The sequence below is a fragment of the Pholis gunnellus genome (assembly GCF_910591455.1).
Source record: "Pholis gunnellus genome assembly, chromosome: 4".
NCBI classification, from domain to species: domain Eukaryota; kingdom Metazoa; phylum Chordata; class Actinopteri; order Perciformes; family Pholidae; genus Pholis; species Pholis gunnellus.
This window is the reverse complement of record NC_136530.1, coordinates 13418193-13439854: the sequence shown is the minus strand read 5'-3', so window position 1 is coordinate 13439854 and position 21662 is coordinate 13418193. Positions and strand designations below refer to the sequence as shown.

The following is a 21662-nucleotide window of genomic DNA, read 5'->3' as shown; positions in this document are numbered from 1 at the left end:
CCAAGAAGTACAAAAGCGCTTCACATCACATGGTCATTTATTGCATTTTCTTAATCGTTCACTCATCCTCATAATACAAAAGTAAGCATAACATTTCCAGACACTCGATCTTCCAGAATAACTCGGTAGATCTCACTGAAATCATCTCTTTATTGTTGTGGGATTGTGCTTCCGTGCACATTGGTCCTGAATCCCTCAAACACCTCCATGTTGCCTCTGCAGCTCTTCCCCAGCCCGGTGCTTCACCACTCATCTGCGGCCCTGTTAGAGTCCTCGTCCGCTACTGCACAGTCCAGGCGCTGAACACCGGGAAGCGCCAGGTCCCTTTCGTTAAGCTTCTCCAGAAACGAGGAGAGCAGCCGTTTGTTTAAATGGTCCGTCAGGGTCCTTTCCTCTTCGACCCGCTCATTGGCAACAGTTCCACCCGAATCCACATCATCCGCCTCGGTGTCGGCGCTGAGCTGCGGAGGGGCCGACTGGTGGTTCAAGGACAAGCCGTTCAACTGCTCGTCCTCCCCGGACTGCTGCTCCGTGCACCTCCCGGCGTCCGCTCCGGATTCCGTCTCCATCTGTGATATTAAAGTGGTTTGCAGGGCGGCATTCTCCAGCTGTTTAAGGCGTTTACTGTGGAGGCCGCAGGCAGGAGGTTCATTTCCAGTCGCGTTGTTGTTGTTGTGAGGTGGCTCACTAGTTTGCTCCATCATGCTCTGCGTCAGGAGTGCAGCCCACAGATATGAAAGGCTTATGTGGCGCAGACTGGGAGGTGTCGCCTCCCTGTGCCCACACATATTACTGCACCATTACCGGAAACCCTGCAGCTCTGTGCCAGTGTGAGAAAGTGGTAAAAAAAAGTATTCCTTTACTCAGTTAAAAGTTGCAATACCATAATTTCAATATACTACGTTACGAGTCTTGTTTGCAAAGTAAAAGTTAATGAAAAGTACAGAAATATAAGCAACATGCTCTTTTAAAGCAGTGGTGGTCATTATAGTTCTTGTTGTCCTCATTATTATTATTACTAATACTTATTTTCAAACCACGGAAATTATTCTTAGCTCAATCTCTAGGTCATCTCCCTACTTCTGTCATTTCTATAAATTCTATAATTCACAATTTCTGTGTATGTTTGACTACTTTGGGAAGTGACTTTATAACAAATGTTATCACAACTAAATACCAACATCTTTTTCTGCTTGTCTTTATTTTAAACAAAAAGGAACATCAATAAGCATGTGCATGTGCAGTTACAGTGTAAACTGTGTGCACTCTTGGAAACTCTTACATGTGCTGGACCAAAAGAAGATATAAAAAATCATATTTTCATTGCACGCTTGGAAATCCGTTTAGTCAATTAAAGTCAATTTACTTATCCCTATACCCAAATCAGCACAAGTAATAATATGCAAATGTTCCTGATGCCACTGTAAATAAAACAGATAATATATTGTCTTTTGGACCACATTGACCTTCAGTAGAACAAGAATATACATTCATTAAGGCTACGATCTACGTCATGAAGCAATGAGCAGTCTTATATCGTGCAGGACATTTACACAGAAAAGACAAGAAATTATGACATAAACTACGGAAAATAGTGGGGCTAGAGGACAACGTATATGTGTATATGTATATGTATATGTATGTGTATGTGTACATGTATATGTATGTGTATATGTATATGTATATGTGGACACAGTGCTCAAGGGAGGACGTGGTTGAAACCTGAGGGTGGCAGTAATGCGACATTTGTGAATGCTTACTGCTGTAAAACATCGTAGAAGAAGAACAAGAACACGAACAAGAAGAAGAAGAAAAAAAATCGGACAAGAATATGTTTCCATAGCAACCATCAATGGTGGAGGCGAATTGCCACCTAGCTCAGATACAACAACGACAGGTAACAACTCCATCATCACGCTCCGGAAACAACATTTGATGCATTTGTTAAATCAGATATTTCAGAAGTTTAATCTCTTGTCACAGGCTGACCTGCAGTTAACAACCAGCGACACCAAGCTTTAGCTCTTTGCTAACGTTAGCATCTAGCCACAAGCCAGCCAGGGTATCCATTGTAAACTCTGGGGTCAGGGTTTATAGTCTAGTCGTGTCAGATGTATTCAGCGTTATATACCGTTAGCTAAATCAAAATGTGTCTCGGAGGACTGGTCAGCACGACGCCCTCGATCCTTATCTAAGTCTAACACAAACGGATACGCAGAGTCAGTAAATTAAGGTTGACTGTAAATAACCCCGCATCCTCTCTCCTTTGCTGCTAGACGACGAACCAGTGCATATTCTGCTTCACGGGGCTTTTAAAATGTCCTTCAGAGACTTGAGAAGTAAGTGATTGAATGCAGTTAACATTATAGCACTTTGCTGAAAATCTGTTGTTTTATGTCTGCACTTGTTGGTAATACATGTTGGTAATTGGAGTTGAATTTGATTTTGATAGATTTCACAGAAATGATGAGGGCCTTGGGCTATCATCGGTTGATATCCATGGAAAACTTCAGAACACCAAACTTCACTTTAGTGGCAGAAATCCTAATATGGCTTGTGAAGAGGTATGCTAAACTACACACTACTGATCCATCAAGAAGTAACCACTTAATCATCTTTAAAATACACACTACTGATCCATCAAGAAGTAACAACTTAATAGTCTTTGTTTTCCATAATTTTGCACACTTTCGCATTAATTAAATTCAAAGTTGTACTTTGTAATATGTGGAACTTCCCAAGTCACTTTTTAGTTCAATGTAGTTAATACATTTTCTAACTCTGAAAACACATCTCTGTATGTCATTTACTTTTACTCCTCGTTTTGTTTTCGGCATGCCCACTGTTTGGCACGGATGTCTTGTTTTTAATTAGAACAGCTAAAACTACGTATTGACATCAAGTGTGCATGGATACTGTGATGATACATTTGGCTCTTTATCTTTTTCTCTCTGTCTCCTTTACATTGCAGATATGAGCCTCAGATGGATATTCCCACTGATGTTGATACAGAGTCAGACAGAATATTCTTCATCAAGGCTGTGGCCCAGTTTATGGTGATGTACTTTCTTGAATTCATACAGACTGTACAGATTACTCTTAGCTCGTTGTTAGTCAGTCTGTCTTGAACGGTGTCTCACTTGGTTTCAGGCAACAAAGGCTCACATCAAGTTGAACACCAAGCGCCTCTACCAGGCTGATGGCTACGCAGTGAAAGAGATGCTGAAGATCACTTCAGTGCTGTACAGCGCTATGAAGACCAAGCAGATGGCCCTGGGAGACCGAACCGAGGAGGACAACAACAAGTTCAAGTTCGACCTCGGCTCGCGGGTGAGATGCGATTTCCACACAATGTTCACATATGTGTCTACATATGTGTGTATGTTAGTGTATCCATAGTCCTTTTTAGTTAAGTCAGTGTTTGGAAACTACAACAGAGAAAAATATATGTTGTCTAAATTCAGCAGATGTGAATGTGCCCCGCAATTAGGTTGTTTTTGATTAACTTTTTTATTGCAATACCTGACTTGCACAGTTGGTCACTGTAAGTCTGACCCACATGCATGTAGACTCTCCGAATAAAACAGTCAAAATCATATGTTTGACTTAACACCTCATGCGATTTATTTTACCTTTTTTTTCAGCCTTCTATTCCATTTTTTTATCTTTCTATTATCAAAACCCTGTGTCGCTGATTATCTCTCACTCTCGCATCACTCTAGATTTCAGATCTGAAAGCAGCTCGGCAGCTGGCATCTGAGGTCACATCTAAAGGAGCATCTCTGTATGATTTACTGGGAAAAGAAGTGGACCTCAGGGTGAGGGAAAACAGATAATAACAGATACACATGCTGGTTTCCATTTACCTTGATCTCGAGTCCTCACAATACATGACAATGTGTTCATCAAGTAACTTTTGAACCCTAAGCTATTCCTCTGTGAGTGCTGATGAGGCTGGTAGCATGCTGTGGCTTTGTTTTTCAGTGAAAGTGATGCAGGTGATGACTCTGCAGTCTATGTTTTCAATGTTGCCACAGGAAATGAGAACTGCGTCCATCGCCAGACCTCTGGAGATCAATGAGACTGATAAGGCCCTGAGAGCTGCTATCAAGGAGGTGTTGGTATGTATTCATCCTGACAATCCACAAAGTGTTTAACTATGAAAAGGCACTGAATCTGCCGCCATGCCTTTGTGTTCATTGTCAAGGAAAGTGTGGAGAAGACGAAAGACATGCTGAGCAACGTTGTTTCCGATGAAACCAGTCTGGACGCTAAGATAGAAAAGAAGAAGCAGGAGCAGGAGAGGAATCAGAAGAGGCTCCAGACACTGCACAGTGTCAGGTCAGTTCACTACCCTGATAGCTAGCAGTCACGCTCAATGACGGCAATGAGTCCCCGGTGCCTTTGGCAAATTCAAACAAAACATAGAGTGAATGTGAGCTACTTTTCTTTTGTTGTTGAATTATTTGTACTGTTTGCTCAAACGTTTGTCAAGTTGTACTATATCTAAACTTTTAGCCAGTCTTCTTTCTTCGACAAAATCTTTAAATACAACTTTGACTGACAAGTAAATGTGTGCTCATCCCGTAAGTGCTTGTTTTTTGTTGGTCACTGACTTTTTTTTTTAGGCCGGCCTTCATGGATGAATATGAAAAGATTGAGGAAGATCTGCAGAAGCAATATGAAACCTATGTGGAGAAGTTCAGGAACCTCTGCTTCCTGGAGTCTCAGCTGGATGAATACCATAAAATGGAGCAGGAGAGGTTTGAGGTATGTGTGTGTGTGTGTGTGTGTGTGTGTGTGTGTGTGTGTGTGTGTGTGTGTGTGTGTGTGTGTGTGTGTGTGTGTGTGTGTGTGTGTGTGTGTGTGTGTGTGTGTCTGTGTCTGTGTGTCTGTGTCTGTGTGTCTGTGTCTGTGTCTGTTTGTGTGATACGTGATCTTTAAATGTTTTATAAAAGGACTTCCTATTGAACTGCTTGTATATGTCGTACTTTTTCATTAACATATTGCCACTCTGTCTCAGTAATGCTCTGCATGACCCAGAGATTCATATTCGTCTTCAAATGTTGGTTTGAAAACACACAGAAATATAAAATATGGAAATTAGTCAGTTTTCCTGTGAATGGAAGAAAGAACTTCACTTAACATCCACATTTTTAATTCCTGAAGAGAGACTAATTTATCCTCCTCTCATAGTTGCTTAAACCACGGAGCATAATTGAAAGGAGAGTGACCTCTAAGCGCTATTATTATTATTATAATAATAATAATAATTTCATGGCCTGTAATGATGAAAAATAAGACAATACTCTTCATAAACATAAATGGGAGGAACTCATACCCGTGGATGGAGGAGAATAGAGACGGCCCTCTTTATGCTGTCTATATGCGACTGTGGCTCAGGAAGTAGAGCGGGTCGTCCACTAACCGGCAGTTTGATCCCCGGCTTCTCCAGTCTGCATGTTGAATTGTCCTTGGGCAAGATACTGAACCTCCAATTTCTACCGAAGGCTGTGGCATCGGTGTGTGAGTGTCTGTGAATGAGCATTAGATTAGATCCTTTGGCACCTTGTATGGCCGCCTCTGCCATCACTGTACAGATGTGTATGTAAATGGGTGAATGTCGGCATGTAGTGTAAAGAGCTTTGAGTGGTCAGAATACTAGAAAAGCACTATATACTGTAAATGCAAGTCCATATAGATTGTGCTTCTCTTTCCACTACAGGAGGCTGAAAACACACTAAGGATGATGCAGGACACACTGAGGGAGGAGGAGGAGAGGGATCTGACGAGGAGCTCCTGTGAGACAACCGATTACAGAGCAAAGCAAAGCAATAGTCACATAATCTCAACCCTTTGTATGATCTCACACACTTGTCTTCTGCAGTGAAAGATGAGGATTCTGACATGGACGTTCCAGAGGACGAAGGTTCAGACAGCGACATGGAAGAGTGTCGACCTTCTAAGCCCCGGCCCGCACGAAACGGCCTCATAGCAGGTACGCACACAAGGAATAGTCCTTTTTATGATCCCCTATTAGTTGCTTGGAAAAAAAATGCCAAGACAAAATTTTCTCCATAACGTTCTGCTTTCAATGAAATGCTTTATCTATCAAAACTTATCATCAAACATGATCTGTGTTGCCCTCTTTTTGCACCACAGGAAGAGGAGCTCGATTCGTCGGGAACATGCAGGGCGGTGATAGTGATGAGGTTAGTATTGTCAAAGCAAAATCAATACAATATTCCTTGTTTTTCCGTCTCAAGTTGAACATTATGTGGCGAGCATCTTTTCATTTTGAAGACGTTTTTGCTGAGTTCTCTCCCCGTGGCCCTAGATGGCATTCTCTGTGCTGCTCCACCAGCTCTGATCAGTTTCACATCCCTCTGGGTTTAAATCTTGTACTCTGTTCCGTCTCTTACCTTTGACTCTCATTCACTTGCATTTTAAAAGCCCTCTTTAGCTGTGTCCAGAAAGTCAGTCCCTCGTGCCAAAAAACAACGGAAAAGAAAGGTTTGTGCAGGACTGGGATCTAGTTCACTCCTTGTTCCTCTGTGTTTTTAAAGGAAAAATCTATTCTCACATTTTCTGACGCGGTAGGGATTTTTTTTTTACACAGGGCAAGGAATGGATCCTCACCACTTTCATGGCATAGTCCATTTCAGGAGTGAAGTGCGCTTAGAGCTTGCAGACCTGCTAAAATGATTTTGACATTGACTATTTTTTACTCGCATAAGCAGTGTAAACCGCATCGCCTGTGTTAGTTATCAAAAGAAGGAAGAGGAAAAGAAAGGAAGACAGACTAACTGGAGAGAGAGGAAGTATTGCTTCATTGCATTTTGCTCCACTGGTGCATCTATGGGTGCAGGAATTGGTCTTTTCTACAATGCATTTTGGCCAGTATAGTTTTTGAACATAGGTGCAGACGTTTCTAACAGTTGGAATAGATTTTTCCTTTAAATGACGTCAATCGTTTATCTGGTCTGTGTAGTTATCTAGCTCCAGATGGACATGTCCCAGTTCAATGATTTTCATCAAATCAGTTCTGGACTGGCCATGTTCTCATTACAGCCAAAGAGTTGATTCCATGATTAGATCGGTTTTTGTGAGACGTTAGCTGGTTCAATGTTTAGTTAGAATGAGAATGTGTCCATCCCTGTTGTAGTTCCACATTGTGAGTTGAATAATTGTCCAGCAATCATTGACTGGAAATAGTTATTATGTGTACCTGCCTGCCTGCTGTTTCAGACTGAAGACAGCGAGATTGATGTGGACGAGGATGACGAGGAAGATGATGGCGAGGAGGAGGAGAGCAAAGATTTGGAAGATGACAGTCTGGAGGGCCCAGTGTCCAGGGGGGCCCGCCCTTCCAAGGGGGGCATGAGACCAACTTTGCTGGAGGAGAGCGACAATGACTTCTGAAAGAATACAGATGAGCTCCAGCTGTTTCTGTGTCGCTCAGATTAAACCATCTAATTACTTCTGAGAGATATGCACTAATTATTATGTACCATCATGTCATTTTGCAACATGAAATCAATATAGTTCCTTTTTTATATTTGTTTAAACTCTTTACCATAATAAAATATTTACAATTTAATATCTCTTCTGTATCCCTTGATTCACGTATGACAGCAGCATAAAATGTTATTGTCCTAAGAGTGAATCAGTCATAAACTGAGACTGAGTATTTCAATTATGTGCAGTTTTATAGTTTATAGTCCACTCCATTTAAGAAGACAACAATGTACTTTTAACGCAGTCTTACTTTGACAAACGGTAAACTATTAATTTTATACTGTTTTACATGCTGAATGTATGGATGGAAATTTCTGACAGAGGAAGAACATAAATCAGAAATGGAAAAAGAATAAAGTGATTTCCTAATTAAGGATAATGAGGACAATTGGAGAGTGAGATGCTGAGGAAATGTGTACAGTACACTAATAGAGAGGTCAATTTTAAATACATGTTAGGCTGTCTCTAGGCCGTGGTTTTAGATCCTTGGCAATAATAATGCCTTGTTACATTTTCTATAATTGAATATACTTAATTGGATGAAATTAACTTTTCTTGACATTTAGATAAAAATGTAACTTGGCACGTGGCACACTTGTATAGTATTTATCCAAAAGCTAAAGAGAAATTTAAAGGACAGTGTTATAAACTTGAAAGACTTCATCAAGCCCATAGATCCAGCCCTTTTACAGTATCTCCTTATATCATTTGGGACTTTTAGTTATAGTATTTAAAACAAAATTAATTCAACGTGTTGTGTGACGTTTTAGAGAACATTTTCAAACAATTTGTCTTTTTCATTACCAGAAAAAAATGTATATATATATATATTTTATTTTACGATAAGGCAACAATAGGAGACTCTACGTCATCAGAGTGCGCCCTGGTTTCAGAGGTGGCAGATGCCTCTTCGAAATAACAGCCCACAGTCGTCTACTTGCGACCTGTTTATCTTCTCATACTGGTACGAAACCGTGTGTATGCTTTGTGTATTGTGGTCACTATGCTCTCAGCTACATTTTAGTAAAATGGAAATAGGGAATGGCCGGTCTTTTGACAGGCAAAGCAGTCTTGTGTATGAGGCTAACATCAGCTAGTTATGGCTAACTAACGTTAGCTACCGTTACACTGTGAAGCAAAGCAGTCATCTACCGCTAACAAGAATAATTGGCTGATAGCTGGCTTCTGTTTTGTTACTTTATTTACAGGTTAAACCAAAATGATACAGTAAACGTTGGATTGACTGACGTTACCTATTCATCTAATTATCCAAAAAGAACTGCTGCACACTACTCATAACATAGATACTGCATGTTGAACCATCACAGTTTCTACAACATGTAGGTGATGAACACTAAAAAGAAAAACAAATCTGTAGGAAAAGGTTTTGAATAATTGTAACGTTAAACTGGCTATATCCGTATTAAAATCAGCCTTGAAGACTACCTTCCAGGACACATGCCTCTCATTGGTCTCTTGTCTCTCCTCGTCTCGCAGCTGAAGAGGAGCTGTTGGGATGCCGAAGAAGTTCCAGGGCGAGAACTCCAAGGCGGCCACTGCCAAAGCCCGTAAGGCCGAGGTCAAGGCGGTGGCAGACGCCCGCAAGAAGCAGCAGGAAGAGGATGCTCAATGGCAAGAAACCGACAAACTTGTCCTCAAAAAAGGGCAGAGAAAGGTGAGCGCTCTCTTTCCATGTGATGTTCAAATTTGGGAAATTACATACCTGTGCTGCTTTACTTGGGCTTCAAGAATTCGCTGTTTTTTTTTGTGCTACTTCCTGGATGATGTGTGTACAGTCAGCTTTAAATGTTAACTAGGACATTGGGGCTACAGAACAAATGAACAATATCGGAGCAACTGAGATATTGACTTGAGTATCACCATTTATATATTGCAACATAAAGCATACAATGCTTGCTTCAGAGAGAGGGGGTCGACATGTAGATATACTTTCTGTACTGGACTTACTGTAGCTATCACTGCCTCAGTTTATGCTCGACGTAACTCCACGGCTTATCAATTACACTCAGAAGTGAGATGACCAAAGTAGACCGTCTTATGAAGACTCGACGGGGGAATTATTGTAGAATTTCTCATAGTATTCCGTATTGAATGCTCTATTTTATTGCATGATTCTTCATTTTCAGTGATGTCAGGGGATCAGTGAAGCTTCTTAAATAGTTCGGTGATTGCATGTGTCATAATACATTTAGTGGCCAAACTACATTGAGACAACTGTGTGTTTTCACGAAACAAAAGTCTGATGAGACAGCTTTCCGACTTTGCAGGATGACAAGGAGAAGAAGAGGCTCGAGCTTTTGGAGAGGAAAAAGGAAAACCAGCGTCTTCTGGATGAGGAGAGTTCTACTATAAAAGGCAGAGCCCTGCGGGAGGCTGGACCTGGAGGAAAAGTGACTCGTGCCCAGATCGAGGAGGTGCTTCAGAACGAACTACAGCAACAGCAGGAGCAGGACCAGGAGCTCAAGCCAAAAGGTCAATTCTGGGTTTAAGTTGATGACAGAAGTGTGCTGGTTAGAATAAAGATAACACGAGTGGAGATGCAATCCAGCAGCATTGGCTGTGTTGGGGATCAAATCAGTACATTTTTTACCATCAAATACAATTTCTACCCACAGAAAAGAGCCATCTGGAGATCCCATTGGAAGAGAACGTGAACAAAATTATACTTGATGAAGGAGCCGTGGAAGCCAGAACAATAGAAGATGCCATCTCTGTGCTCAGGTACCACTTGCACTGTGTGTCTGTGACATCCTATTGTCTGATTTTGATTTGAATTAAGTTTCTTTCGGCCTATAAAACAACAATGATACCGTGTGAATGTTAACGCGCCATCATTCCGCCCTCTCTTCCCGGTCTCCAGCACGGGGCCTGAGGACGTGGACCACCACCCTGAGCGGAGGATGAAAGCAGCATTTGCTGCCTTTGAGGAGGCTAACATGCCTCGCCTAAAACAGGAGAACCCTAACATGAGGCTGTCGCAGCTGAAGCAACAGTTGAAGAAGGAGTGGATGAAGTCGCCAGAGAACCCCCTGAACCAACGCTTTTCCACCTACAACTTAAAGTGAATGCATTCTTTACCCGCCCCCCCGATATCTCCATCTGAAAACTGTCTGCCTATGAACGTAGGAGACTGTCATTGAAAAAATCAAATAATTTAATTTAAAAGTGGGTGTTGCTATTGAGAGTTTTACCCGTTTCTGCCCAGAAAAAAATCCCTCCAAAGCCTGATGACTCAGCTTTGTTGTTCCATTCACTAGAAAGGAGAAGCTCCTTTTCCCCTATCAAGGTCATAATAACATCATTATTTTAAGCACTTCTGGGGAGGTGGGAAGTCAGATGTTTTGAGAGAAACTTATTAAAGTTCACCACTCGATCATCACCATCTCTTGTTGCTTTCTACTCACATATCAAGTCACACACTGAAATCGCCTCTGCTGCAAAAATCACAGCTGCCTGGCTGCAAATCACTCTTTTTCTTTCCTTTTTTATTACTTTGAGAAGTTACTAACCACTTTCTTCAAGTTTATTTAAATAGCAAAATAGCATTGAACACCAAAGGCCACTGTCGCCAGTGGATTAAGACTCAAAATGCTGTCGCTCAAGTATTTTAAGTACGAATTGTCCATTGGCTATTAAGCCTTGTGAATGTCTGACGTGATGGTCTGCCGATGCCTCCTGTCCCGTATCTTAAGGTGTCATCCTCTGAAATATGTGCTTAGATCAGAATTGGTCATGTAGTTTCTAGTAAAATCCAAATGTGACACTTCATTCAATGCTTTAAATGAGAGGCCTGGTATATATTTACTTGTAAGAAACTCACTTCATTCCCTTTTAACTCAGCTGCAGTGAGAGAGCGAGAACTAATTCAGCCATATTTAAAGGTCCACAGATGCTTTATGATATTTTATTACAACAGAAAAGAATTAGCACAAAGCCAAATGTGTCTCTGTAAAGTGAACTAAATGATAAAAACTAACCATCTCTAGAACCTAAACTGTAGCTGCAATTGTCCTCCCTTATCTTCTTTAGCAGACCCGTTGGCCTTTAGCCAGCAGTGACTGCAAGGTCCTATGATCCTATCGTTGTAAATGGATGGTGACCTCTGAAAAACGAGGACTCGGGTTGTGATCCAAACACTCAGGGCTGTAATGGTGCTGTGTTTAAAGTGTGGGCTCGCGCTTCAGTGTGCATGAATGCAACAAACCTGTTTTCGACACTGCAATAGACCTGCCACGTGTGGAGTCGATCGGATGAGCGGTTGTCCAGAAACTGGAAGGACAGACATGCACACAGACGGACGCTCCTTCCATTCGGGTAGTCTTAAAACAAACATTTTAAATCCAGTTCATTGAAACAACAAAATGAATATAATGGAAATTACTTGTTGCACCTGTTGTTGTTTTTTAGCATCCCTATCATTTGCAATTAATGTAGGATTTTGTTTTAGACCCGGCCATGTGTCATACCATAGTTATTGTTGTTGAATTGCTTTTGCATTCAGTTATGTGGCCAGCAATGGTGTCCAGTGCTGCCATTTGTCACAAAGGTTTTCTCCAGCACAGCAACATTCACGTACTGAGCTGCTGAGGCAGCAAGCTTTAGGCTGTGTACGTTTGTCCCGATGCCAGATGGAAAGACAGAAAACAAGAACAAAAATGTAAGCATAGAGGTAAAACAAGATAAACAATTTAAAGTACCTTTAGTGTTATTTTGGAGTTGGGGGTTACCCAAACAATAATGCTCTTCAACAGCAAATGAAAGGGAAATGTATACATGTGTTGGGATACATCTGAAGAGACTTTGCACTTAGCTTGATTAATTCAGAACCAGATTTTTTTTAAAGGCCATGTTAGTCCAGCCAGGCTGTTGTGGCGGAGGAGATAAGAGCCTCTGCCAAGGCCTTTGAACCACAGAGCTTCAATGACATGTTCAACTGACCTTTTATTTTCCCTTTTTTGCATTGAAAGTGCCCAGTTCCTTTTCTTTCCCATAGCAACCAATCAGTCCACTCCCAATTTATAGGGATTTCTTTGAGCTTGTACGTGTGATGTTCCGCCTTAACACTGGTCTGATGTTACGGCTTTCTTTTGTTTTTCTACATCCTAACCTGTCGCTGCACCCTCACACTCCCTGTGCATTTGCATTACAACCCTTTACCAGGCCAGCTGCTGCTGCCCTTTTCTTTCTTCATGTTGAATTCTAATGATTACTTTCAAAGGAAAGCCGTCACCAAAGCTCCTTTATCAAGTGTTTGTACTGGGAGGAGGCAAGCCGCTGTCCAGCACCCACTCAGGCTTCTCTTCTTCTTAACACTTCTGTTCTGCAAGCGGGACCGTTTGCTATTAGTAACCTGCTTTTTCAAGTTCGGAGAAAAATAATTTGTGGAAGAAGAAGGTAAGGATCGTCAGTACTCGTCAGGGTTTGTACATACGCTATTTTTGTTTGTTATGGAGAAAATTATGAAAACTTAGATTTAAATTGCAGTTCAAGGTTTGACGTAAAAAAAAAAATAGGACCACCATTTAGAATAATTATATTGCACTCTTGGAAAATGATGCCTTAATTGTAATGCACGTTAAGATGAACAATTAGTTTCCATGCGTCTTATCTTTCAGTATTTGCATCTACTCTCATTTCACCAAGTTTATTTAAGAGTGAACACAGTTTTTATTTGCATAATGACAATTTATCCATCTTTTTGGGCTGCGCTTTAGGAGTTAAACAGTATATATCATGTTGTGTCAGTCGTTATGTGTATTGCATCAGGACGATATCTGTTATGAAAAAAGGATAAATTACCACTTTTCAGTCTTAGTTTCCGAGCCTTTTTCACTGTTAAATTAATAAATAAATAGTAGATAACACAACATTACATTAACTTCTTAAACCTTTAGAGAGAGCAATTTAAGACTCAAGAACAATAACTCTAAATTATGAATTTCTTTCCTCCAAAATAGTTAATACATTTTTGAAACTGGTGAGTGATAATTCTTTGAGATTTCCATGTCGAGGAGGCTAAGAGGGGGTCACATCTGCTTTTGTCAGAATGCTTCACATTCATAACCAGCTGTACACAAAATCTCAGATTAAGCAAATCATTGCTTTTACAACGATGATGATTTTGCTTTGAGTAAATACTCCTCCCAACACAGGAGTGTGTGTTATTAGTCAAACGACAGACTGTTATATTCACAGTTTAGGGACTAAGATCTTATAACACATTTTTTAAAAGAACGTTATTGAGGTCTAAGACAAAAAAAAGACAATTAGAATACTTTATTGCTAAAGCAAAATAACACTTGTTTCTATGTATTTTCTGTTGCCTGTGAAAACAATATCTTTAAAGGTCCTCAGAATTTAAGATGTTTCTATGCTTATTCCAGGATACTTCTGCAGCCCAGGCTTGATGCTGTATGCTCATTTATGGGCTATGTTTGTGGCAAAAAAATTAGAAGAAAAAACATGAATTGATGGATACTGTGTGCACATCATTCAAACGTAACATCCTGCATTTAAATGTATTTGAGAACATTTGTTGCATGTCATCTCTCTCATCTCTGTGAAAAAATTATTTGAGTGTGATCTTATTTCAGCTCTGCAGTGATGCCATGAGGTTGATTCTGGTTAAACCCACCAACGCAACGCGACGTCTTGACTTAACAGGTGAAGTCTTCCGTGATGGGGACCACGAGCAGTGTACTGCAGGAGGTCCATCACCTCCGACAAAAACTCCTGAGGGGATGCGGGATCGATTCTCAGGTACCTCTGTGGAAGCATCTTCTTCCCCACAGGAAACAAGTCTGTGCTGTGTTTCATCCTCACCCCACGAAAGATCTAATGGAATCAGTCCACCAAGAAGTTCAGTCCAGATGTCGCCAATGAAAACCAGAAACCTAACCCTATCACAGCTGAGTGATCAGGACTGGCTGCTGCTTTGTGGCCAGGTTAGCCGTGTGGGAGATGATTCTCCGTCAGCGGAGAAAGCCGGCTCCAGTGTGGGACATCCAAACCACAATGACAGGTGTGGTTGTTCCTGTCCTGAGGCACACCAACATCCAGAGGCTTCTAGTTTTCATCCTCAATCAAAACAGGGCACCGTCCCACAAGACTGTCTCTCCAGAGTTTCAAACAAGAGAAGCCTTTCATCTCCACCGCACACCCAGCCTTTTCCCCAAAGCACCCAAGCTTTGACCACTTGCCAGGTTTTACCACAGCAAACAAACCAAAGGGATCTTTTGAAACCTGCAACGAACCATCCACAGGATAATTTCATGCTCCAATGCAGTGACCGAGAAGGCCAGAAGGAGCTATTGCAGCAACAGCCCTGCAATCATTTTCAACTTCAAGACAGCAGCCAAGCAACTTTATTCAACATTCCTCTGAACTCCATTGAGTGTGTTGAGACGAATCAGAAGCTACACCAACACCCTCAGCCTGCTGTCACTGCAGACTTCAACTGGAGAGAGCTTTTTGGCAAAGAACCACTGTTAGTTCAGCAATGTCAAAAACAAGACTCTCATTGCTCGATGAGCGGCGATCAGACCTGCAAGTCATCTGGAGATCCCTCCATCGTCCTCAAGTGTCGACATCTCCCCTGCAACCCTTTAACCAGCACTACGCGGGTACAGAGGTCCTCTACTCCAGCCAGTAACAAAAGTGTCCAGTCCTTCTCCACCAGCCAGTATAGCTCACTTGAGAACCAGGATTTAGTGGCAAAGAGAGATAGACAGCGACAAAGTCAGGTACATGAATTTTCTTTAAATGCTGTTGCTTTCTGACTTAGTGAGGGAGGGCATTTCCCCCCAAAATGTATTAAATCTTATGGAAATGTTTTTGTCAAATGGCAGCATTGTAACTGAATTACCTTTTACATTTTTGTATCTTATGACACGTCTTGAATGACATCTTACCAGTCTGTTAAGGGGCAAGAAAACAAAAGACAGTGCAGTAAAGGAGAGAGTTATGGCAGTGTTGCAAGTTTCAAACAAGATTTTCTACCAAAATCTGAATTTAATTTCGGCAAGTCCAGTTCATGATTGTAAAGGTAAAATATATTTTCTTATTTTTGCAGTCCTCTGTCTCTCAGCATATGGTATTTTGTCTGATTAATTACATTTCCTCTGCTGATTGTCTTACTTTCTTTTGCAGAGAAACTCTCAGCACCTCAGTGGATCAAGACTCTCCCTCCCTAAACACACTCCTCCACCTACCTCCACCTTAGCTGGTGACATAGTCAACGGGGACGCAGTGCGACCGCTAAGCAGCCATGTTAATTTAAGATCCAGTCTTGCAGATCTCCAGTCAGGTCAACAGCCTCTTCCGATTCTTCACAGTGCCATCCTAGAGGACGCCTTCTCCAAAGTCATCAGAGAAGATTCCATTAAGGCCAACAGTGAGAACCTGACCAGAGAGGAAGGCAGCGTACCACAGAAGAAGACCAAGGACATTAGCTACCGGCTGGGTCAGAGAAAAGCTCTCTTTGGGAAGCGCAAACAGTTGAGTGACTACGCCTTGGTCTGTGGGATGTTTGGCATTATCGTTATGGTGATCGAGACTGAGCTGTCGAGGGGATTTTACAGCAAGGTACTGTAGTCCTCTTCAGAATCACTGTATTCATGAAGAATAACAGGTTCACAAAAAAGTTCACCGTACAGGAAAAAAAAGTCACGTCTGTGTGTCTTCAAAACTGGCTACACTCATTATGTTCATGTTTTTGTCTCCATTATTTACAGGAATCCATGTGTTCATATGTACTGAAAGGCCTGATCAGCCTCTCCACGGCTATTCTTCTTGGACTCATTGTGATGTACCATGCAAGGGAAATCCAGGTATTTGGATAAAAATCAAGAGAACTTCATGTATACCTATGGTCCTAGGTTCCCTTGGTTAACCTTATTTTTATCCAGGAGAACCTGATACCAGGGTATTCTTGGTACTCTGACTGGGAAAACTTGCCAAGTTAACCATGTGTTTCATCTGATTTGTATTACATCCTGGGGCACAAACGTCACCAGAAATTGTTTTTTTTTAATATATTATTTCACAGTATGCAGTGGAAGATCTATTAGCTCAGTTGGATGAAATGCCAAACCTGCCATCAAATGTTTTAAATAGAACAACACTTAAATAGTCATTTCACTACTTCATGCTGAGTTTTAGAAACATTTTACTGTGAACAAGAAACATCTCAATTTCATCAATGAAAAGTTAAATTAAAAATCTACAGTCCAAACAAATACATTTAGCATTAATATTCCTCTGCTTTTGAGGTCATTTGGCTCATTTATTATGCAGAATTCCTCACCCTGAAGTCTCTCTACAGCTCTTCATGGTGGACAACGGAGCAGACGATTGGAGGATAGCGATGACCTTTGAGCGGATTCTCTTTGTTGCGTTCGAGCTCCTTATCTGTGCCATCCATCCAATCCCGGGCCAGTATGTGTTCACCTGGACTGCTCGACTGGCCTTCAGCTACACAGCATCAGTGGCGGACGCTGACATCGACATCATCCTCTCTGTGCCAATGTTCCTGCGCCTCTACCTCATTGGCCGGGTCATGCTGCTCCACAGCAAACTGTTCACGGACGCTTCCTCCCGCAGCATCGGGGCGCTCAACAAGATCAGCTTTGACACTCGTTTCGTCATGAAGACGCTGATGACCATCTGCCCTGGCACAGTCCTGCTGGTCTTCAGTGTGTCCTGTTGGATCATCGCAGCATGGACCGTGCGTGTATGTGAGAGGTATCAGCTTCAAACTTCCGATCTTCTCACTCTTTCTTTTCTTCCCTTAGCACCCAGCAGTGGTGGAAAGTACATAGATTTAAGTATTGTACTTTAATTGAGTATTTTCATTTTTTCTGCTGCTTTATACTTCTACCCTACTACATCTCAGGGGCAAATATTGTAGCTCTTACCCCAATGCGATTAAGCAAAAGATTTAAGCACTTATTCCACTATTGGTAACCAATTGCATTGCTTCAATCTCATAAGTTTGTGCATTTTCAATGATATTCAAAAGGTGGATAACTAAAATCTGTGATAGTCTACTTGTAAAACATCTTACTTGGTGTAACTGAGCAAAGACGGCCTTCAGGGTTTACATCCAGGTGTCATGTGTTCATAGATATCACGATGCACAGGAGGTGACGAGTACCTTCCTTGGAGCAATGTGGCTAATCTCCATCACCTTCCTATCCATCGGCTACGGCGATATGGTCCCTCACACCTACTGCGGGAAGGGGGTTTGCCTGCTGACAGGAATCATGGTGAGATCTGTACAGATACAGTACAACCAGGCGTGTGGTGGAGAGTAATCCAAACATTCTTTGGCCTTACATTTTATAGTAAATCTCATCATTTGTAAGTTTTCTTAAAATGTTAAATGTTTTTACAAGATCCAACGCTGTGAATAGTTTTGCTCTATTTTTTAACTGTTTACACAACACTTGTCTATTATACATGATTATTGTAGTGCCAAGGTTATGAGTTTCATCATCATTATTTCATCCCTCATCACTTCTGCTAATTGAAGCTTGAATTAATTTGACTTTCACAGCAATGTCACCTAAATAACATTATAAAATAGTGGAGATGTAGATGACAAAAGTGTACTGTGCCACAGTGTCACTATCCGCTGCTCTTTTTCGTAGGGAGCAGGCTGTACAGCATTAGTGGTCGCCGTTGTTGCAAGGAAGTCAGAACTCACCAGAGCCGAAAAGCACGTCCATAACTTCATGATGGACACTCAACTCTACAAAAAGGTCAAAATTATTGTACAATTTTGTTGTTATATTTACAGTTAATTTCAGTTTTTGGCTTTTTTTTACCATATTGTGTCAGTTTATGTTTTGTCTGATTTATATCTCAAAGAGCTTTACAGAAGAACCGAATCAAGAAAATGATGCGATACAGTAGACCAAAACCAAACAAAGCACACGATACAAACATTACTAACTGGAACTGCTACTGGAAACAATTCAATAAATCCCTCTTCTGCACTTTTATCCGTATGAAATTTGAATCCTCCTCAGGTAAAAAACACTGCAGCCAATGTGTTAAGGGAGACGTGGCTCATCTACAAAAACACCAAGCTGGTCAAGAACGTTGACCGTGCCAGAGTACGCCACCATCAGCGGAAATTTCTGCAAGCCATCCACCAGTAGGTATAGAAATGTCATCACCCGGGAGTGCAGAGTTAAAACAACAATAAACGTCATGTAGATGGGTAGTTACAGTTTGCTGGCATGTCTATTATTATATTTACTAAGGCCATGATTTCAGTTGTTATCAAGACAAACTGTACTTTGCGTTTGTTTTATTTGGCACATAAGTGACTTTGGTTCTTATTCTCAATTTCAGACTGCGAAGAGTCAAAATGGAGCAAAGGAAACTAGCAGATCAGGCCAATACAGTTGCTGACCTTGCCAAGGTTTGTATATGTATGCTCGTATGTATGAGCAGAGTTAGACACTACAGAAGGCTGGTTTCATAATCATCATCTGAAGGGAGAAAGTGTCTCTGGGCTTCCCTTACACATGTGTACGTAAGAGCAGGATTTTGTTACATCTCAAATGGTTTGGAAGTCAATCGTGGGCCAATAGGAAAGTTGCACAAGTGTGATATGGAAATGTGAAACTTCCAGTCCACATACAATAAGAGTGGACTTTTCAGTGAAGTAGGAATGGAAACATATTGGCATATTCATTAATTCTGGATGTTTCAATGAGAGAGAGAACGTTTTTTTTACTTTTCTTGTGAAAAAAAAAAAAATGTCTGTCGGGGATGTTTAAGTTTAGTGGGATTTAAAATAGTTCATCTTGTTATAATCAAATACACAACCATAAAACATAACATGTTTTGAGATCAAATTCCCATTACCTTTATGTCCTAGAAAACAGTATATCTTTAGTCGTTAATTTCTTCCGAAATATCCGGCACATCACTCGCAAACGAGCTAATTTGGGGTTTGTATTAGGACACTATGGGCCTTTAACGTCATTTCATTTACTACTGTAAGTACACCATATTATAAAGAACCCCACTCAAATTGAGTTTACATGTTTCCGTAACAAATTTGTGGCCCGTCTGTTATTTGTCTACTATGTCAGTGCATTGATGGGTGACAAATCATGCCTTATTGCAAAATGTTCTTTTTGGTTGGTTGGTGAAGTTATTAAATCTTAAAACTTTCATAATCTGTTTGTAAAAAATATGGAGAGGTTCCCTGCTCCACTTAACCCAATGTCTCTTAAAATGGACGACAACATCCTGTAAGTTCAGATGTACACACTCTCCTCCCTGTTGCTTCCCAGACTCAGAACATGATGTATGATCTGGTGTTGGAGCTTCAACATCGAAGTGAGGAGCTGGACAGGAGGATCGTAGCTCTGGAAGAGAAACTGGACTCCATCCTTCTCAGCGTGCAGTCGCTGCCCGTTGTGCTTTCTCAAGCAATAACAAAGCTACAGAAGGATTTCCTGGACGACTTGGCCTGTCGTGTCCACTTCCTGTCATCCTCCCTGAGCTCTGAGTGCTGTTCAGTCCCTGCCAGGCCGCTCTGTCAAGGAACCACCACACCAGAGACACCATACAGCTCATAGCCCGTACACAGTGGTTTTCTCTGTAGTCTGCAACTTTTTGCCATGCTGAGAAGGATTTTCTCAACATGCACACTCTTTTTTTTGTTTTTTTTTAAGTAGCACTCTGCTGCACATTCATTCAGTTACACACATTCACCCCTGGGAGTTACAGCTACCGGCTCATACTGAGCAGCTCCAATGAAAAGGGAAGTGCCTCAGTCAGGGGATTCTAGAGGAAGGGAAGAGCATTATTCCTTTATTTCCTCTACTCAAAGTTTCACTGTTAGACTGGGTTCTCACCTACACATGAGTCCATAAAGCCCGCTTTTTTCTCACTTCATTGGAGGATGATTACAATGTCATTGTCAATACAATATATGATTAAAATAGCTTATCTTATACAGTCTAATTGAGTTAATTCCTAAGCAGTACATGAGGAAATAATTTCCCCCCAATTGTTTGAGGACACAAATGAGCTCACAGACGCCATCAAGATAAGCTTTTCTTGATTTTACTCCTCTATCTTGCAATATTAATTTCTGAAATGATACTCATCATTCATCATGACATCGTGGACCTGGAAAAGGTTTGTGACTGGTTCCTCTAATGAACTGGTTATGAAAGAGGTGAGAAAGGCTTCACATTCATCTAAGAGTTGTTGTTTTTCCTGTTCCAGTACAACAATGTTTTCTGCAGTTTACAGTAAATGAGGTTCTCAATTAGAGAAAAGTGACTTGTCATAGAGAAGATAGTTTCTAATGTTTATGATTACTCTCAAAGCAATAATGGTCTGGTACCGGCTAACATTTCATTCAAGTGTAGTCCCAGATGTTTAGACAAAACTGTAAGTGCCAAATCAACCTACACTTAAGAACATTTTGCCTGAAGGTATAACATTAATTCAACACTGCAACTTGTTCATTTTAATACTCTTGTTCTTTACTCACATCCTTGTATTTTCGTTGTGCTCATTTAAGACCTAATTTCTGTCTGGCGATCGGCTGCTTCTTGTAAAATGTTCCTGTTTAGGCCTATTTAAGTATCTATTCAAGTTGTAAACTTGAAAATCATGCAATAGAAATAAAATGAATTCATATTCAATAAATGATGAACATTAATTAAAGCTCTGAAATCTTGCTTTGTGTTAGCCGTAGCCTACACATCATGAATACGGCATACTTTCATTATTTAAGAACTAGCAATTAATGCTCAGCCACACAGTATTTTATTCAGACTTCTATTAATATTTAAAACAAATAAAGATTTGTTTCCTAGAACTCTGTCATAGGTTTCTTTATGTTTCCCTTAGCAGGACTCTTCCCCTGGGGAATACCATTACCCAAAATGTTTCTGTGTCTCAGGAAATTAGTATGGCAACCCTGCACCAACAGAAGAAATTGACATTACTATTGCTTAAAGTTGAGAGTTGACACTAGAGTGCCAGATAGGCCTAGGCCTAACATTGAAAGACCAGACTTGACCTGGGGATGCTGTGGTCACATGGATCAGCACAAGGAGACCCCGACCACAAGCAAATTATATAAC

At 41.0% G+C, this 21662-nt stretch overlaps 3 protein-coding genes across 3 annotated transcripts; all 3 read left to right on the top strand.

Annotated features, from left to right (window-relative positions):
* The first annotated feature begins 1819 nt into the window (after nucleotides 1-1819).
* Nucleotides 1820-7564, top strand: cluap1 (clusterin associated protein 1). The gene is made up of 13 exons (XM_079157750.1): nucleotides 1820-1897; nucleotides 2277-2339; nucleotides 2453-2564; nucleotides 2972-3056; nucleotides 3151-3330; nucleotides 3723-3818; nucleotides 4038-4121; nucleotides 4208-4341; nucleotides 4629-4770; nucleotides 5726-5801; nucleotides 5888-5998; nucleotides 6163-6212; nucleotides 7249-7564. The coding sequence occupies exons 2-13, from the start codon at nucleotides 2318-2320 to the stop codon at nucleotides 7420-7422; spliced, it is 1266 nt and encodes a 421-aa protein (XP_079013876.1). The 5' UTR covers nucleotides 1820-1897; nucleotides 2277-2317; the 3' UTR covers nucleotides 7423-7564.
* Nucleotides 7565-8395: 831 nt separating this feature from the next.
* On the top strand, nucleotides 8396-10913 carry ccdc124 (coiled-coil domain containing 124). The gene is made up of 5 exons (XM_079158543.1): nucleotides 8396-8482; nucleotides 9016-9193; nucleotides 9807-10011; nucleotides 10155-10260; nucleotides 10400-10913. Exons 2-5 carry the CDS (start codon nucleotides 9035-9037, stop codon nucleotides 10602-10604), a joined length of 675 nt encoding a protein of 224 aa, XP_079014669.1. The 5' UTR covers nucleotides 8396-8482; nucleotides 9016-9034; the 3' UTR covers nucleotides 10605-10913.
* Nucleotides 10914-14147: 3234 nt separating this feature from the next.
* kcnn1b (potassium intermediate/small conductance calcium-activated channel, subfamily N, member 1b) lies at nucleotides 14148-21022 on the top strand (the record flags this gene model as incomplete). Its single annotated transcript, XM_079158288.1, has 9 exons — nucleotides 14148-15281; nucleotides 15688-16122; nucleotides 16272-16367; nucleotides 16862-17280; nucleotides 17663-17804; nucleotides 18189-18299; nucleotides 18570-18697; nucleotides 18898-18967; nucleotides 19851-21022. 9 exons carry the CDS (start codon nucleotides 14148-14150, stop codon nucleotides 20136-20138), a joined length of 2823 nt encoding a protein of 940 aa, XP_079014414.1. The 3' UTR covers nucleotides 20139-21022.
* Nucleotides 21023-21662: the final 640 nt, after the last annotated feature.

Coding starts and splice junctions, on each gene's coding strand:
- cluap1 (XM_079157750.1), top strand. CDS start 2,318: ATGTCCTTCAGAGACTTGAGAA. Junction 2,340..2,452: donor GTCCTTCAGAGACTTGAGAA/GTAAGTGATTGA, acceptor TGATTTTGATAG/ATTTCACAGAAATGATGAGG. Junction 4,771..5,725: donor TGGAGCAGGAGAGGTTTGAG/GTATGTGTGTGT, acceptor TTTCCACTACAG/GAGGCTGAAAACACACTAAG.
- ccdc124 (XM_079158543.1), top strand. CDS start 9,035: ATGCCGAAGAAGTTCCAGGGCGAGAACTCCAAGGCGGCCACTGCCAAA. Junction 9,194..9,806: donor TCAAAAAAGGGCAGAGAAAG/GTGAGCGCTCTC, acceptor CCGACTTTGCAG/GATGACAAGGAGAAGAAGAG. Junction 10,012..10,154: donor CCAGGAGCTCAAGCCAAAAG/GTCAATTCTGGG, acceptor TTCTACCCACAG/AAAAGAGCCATCTGGAGATC.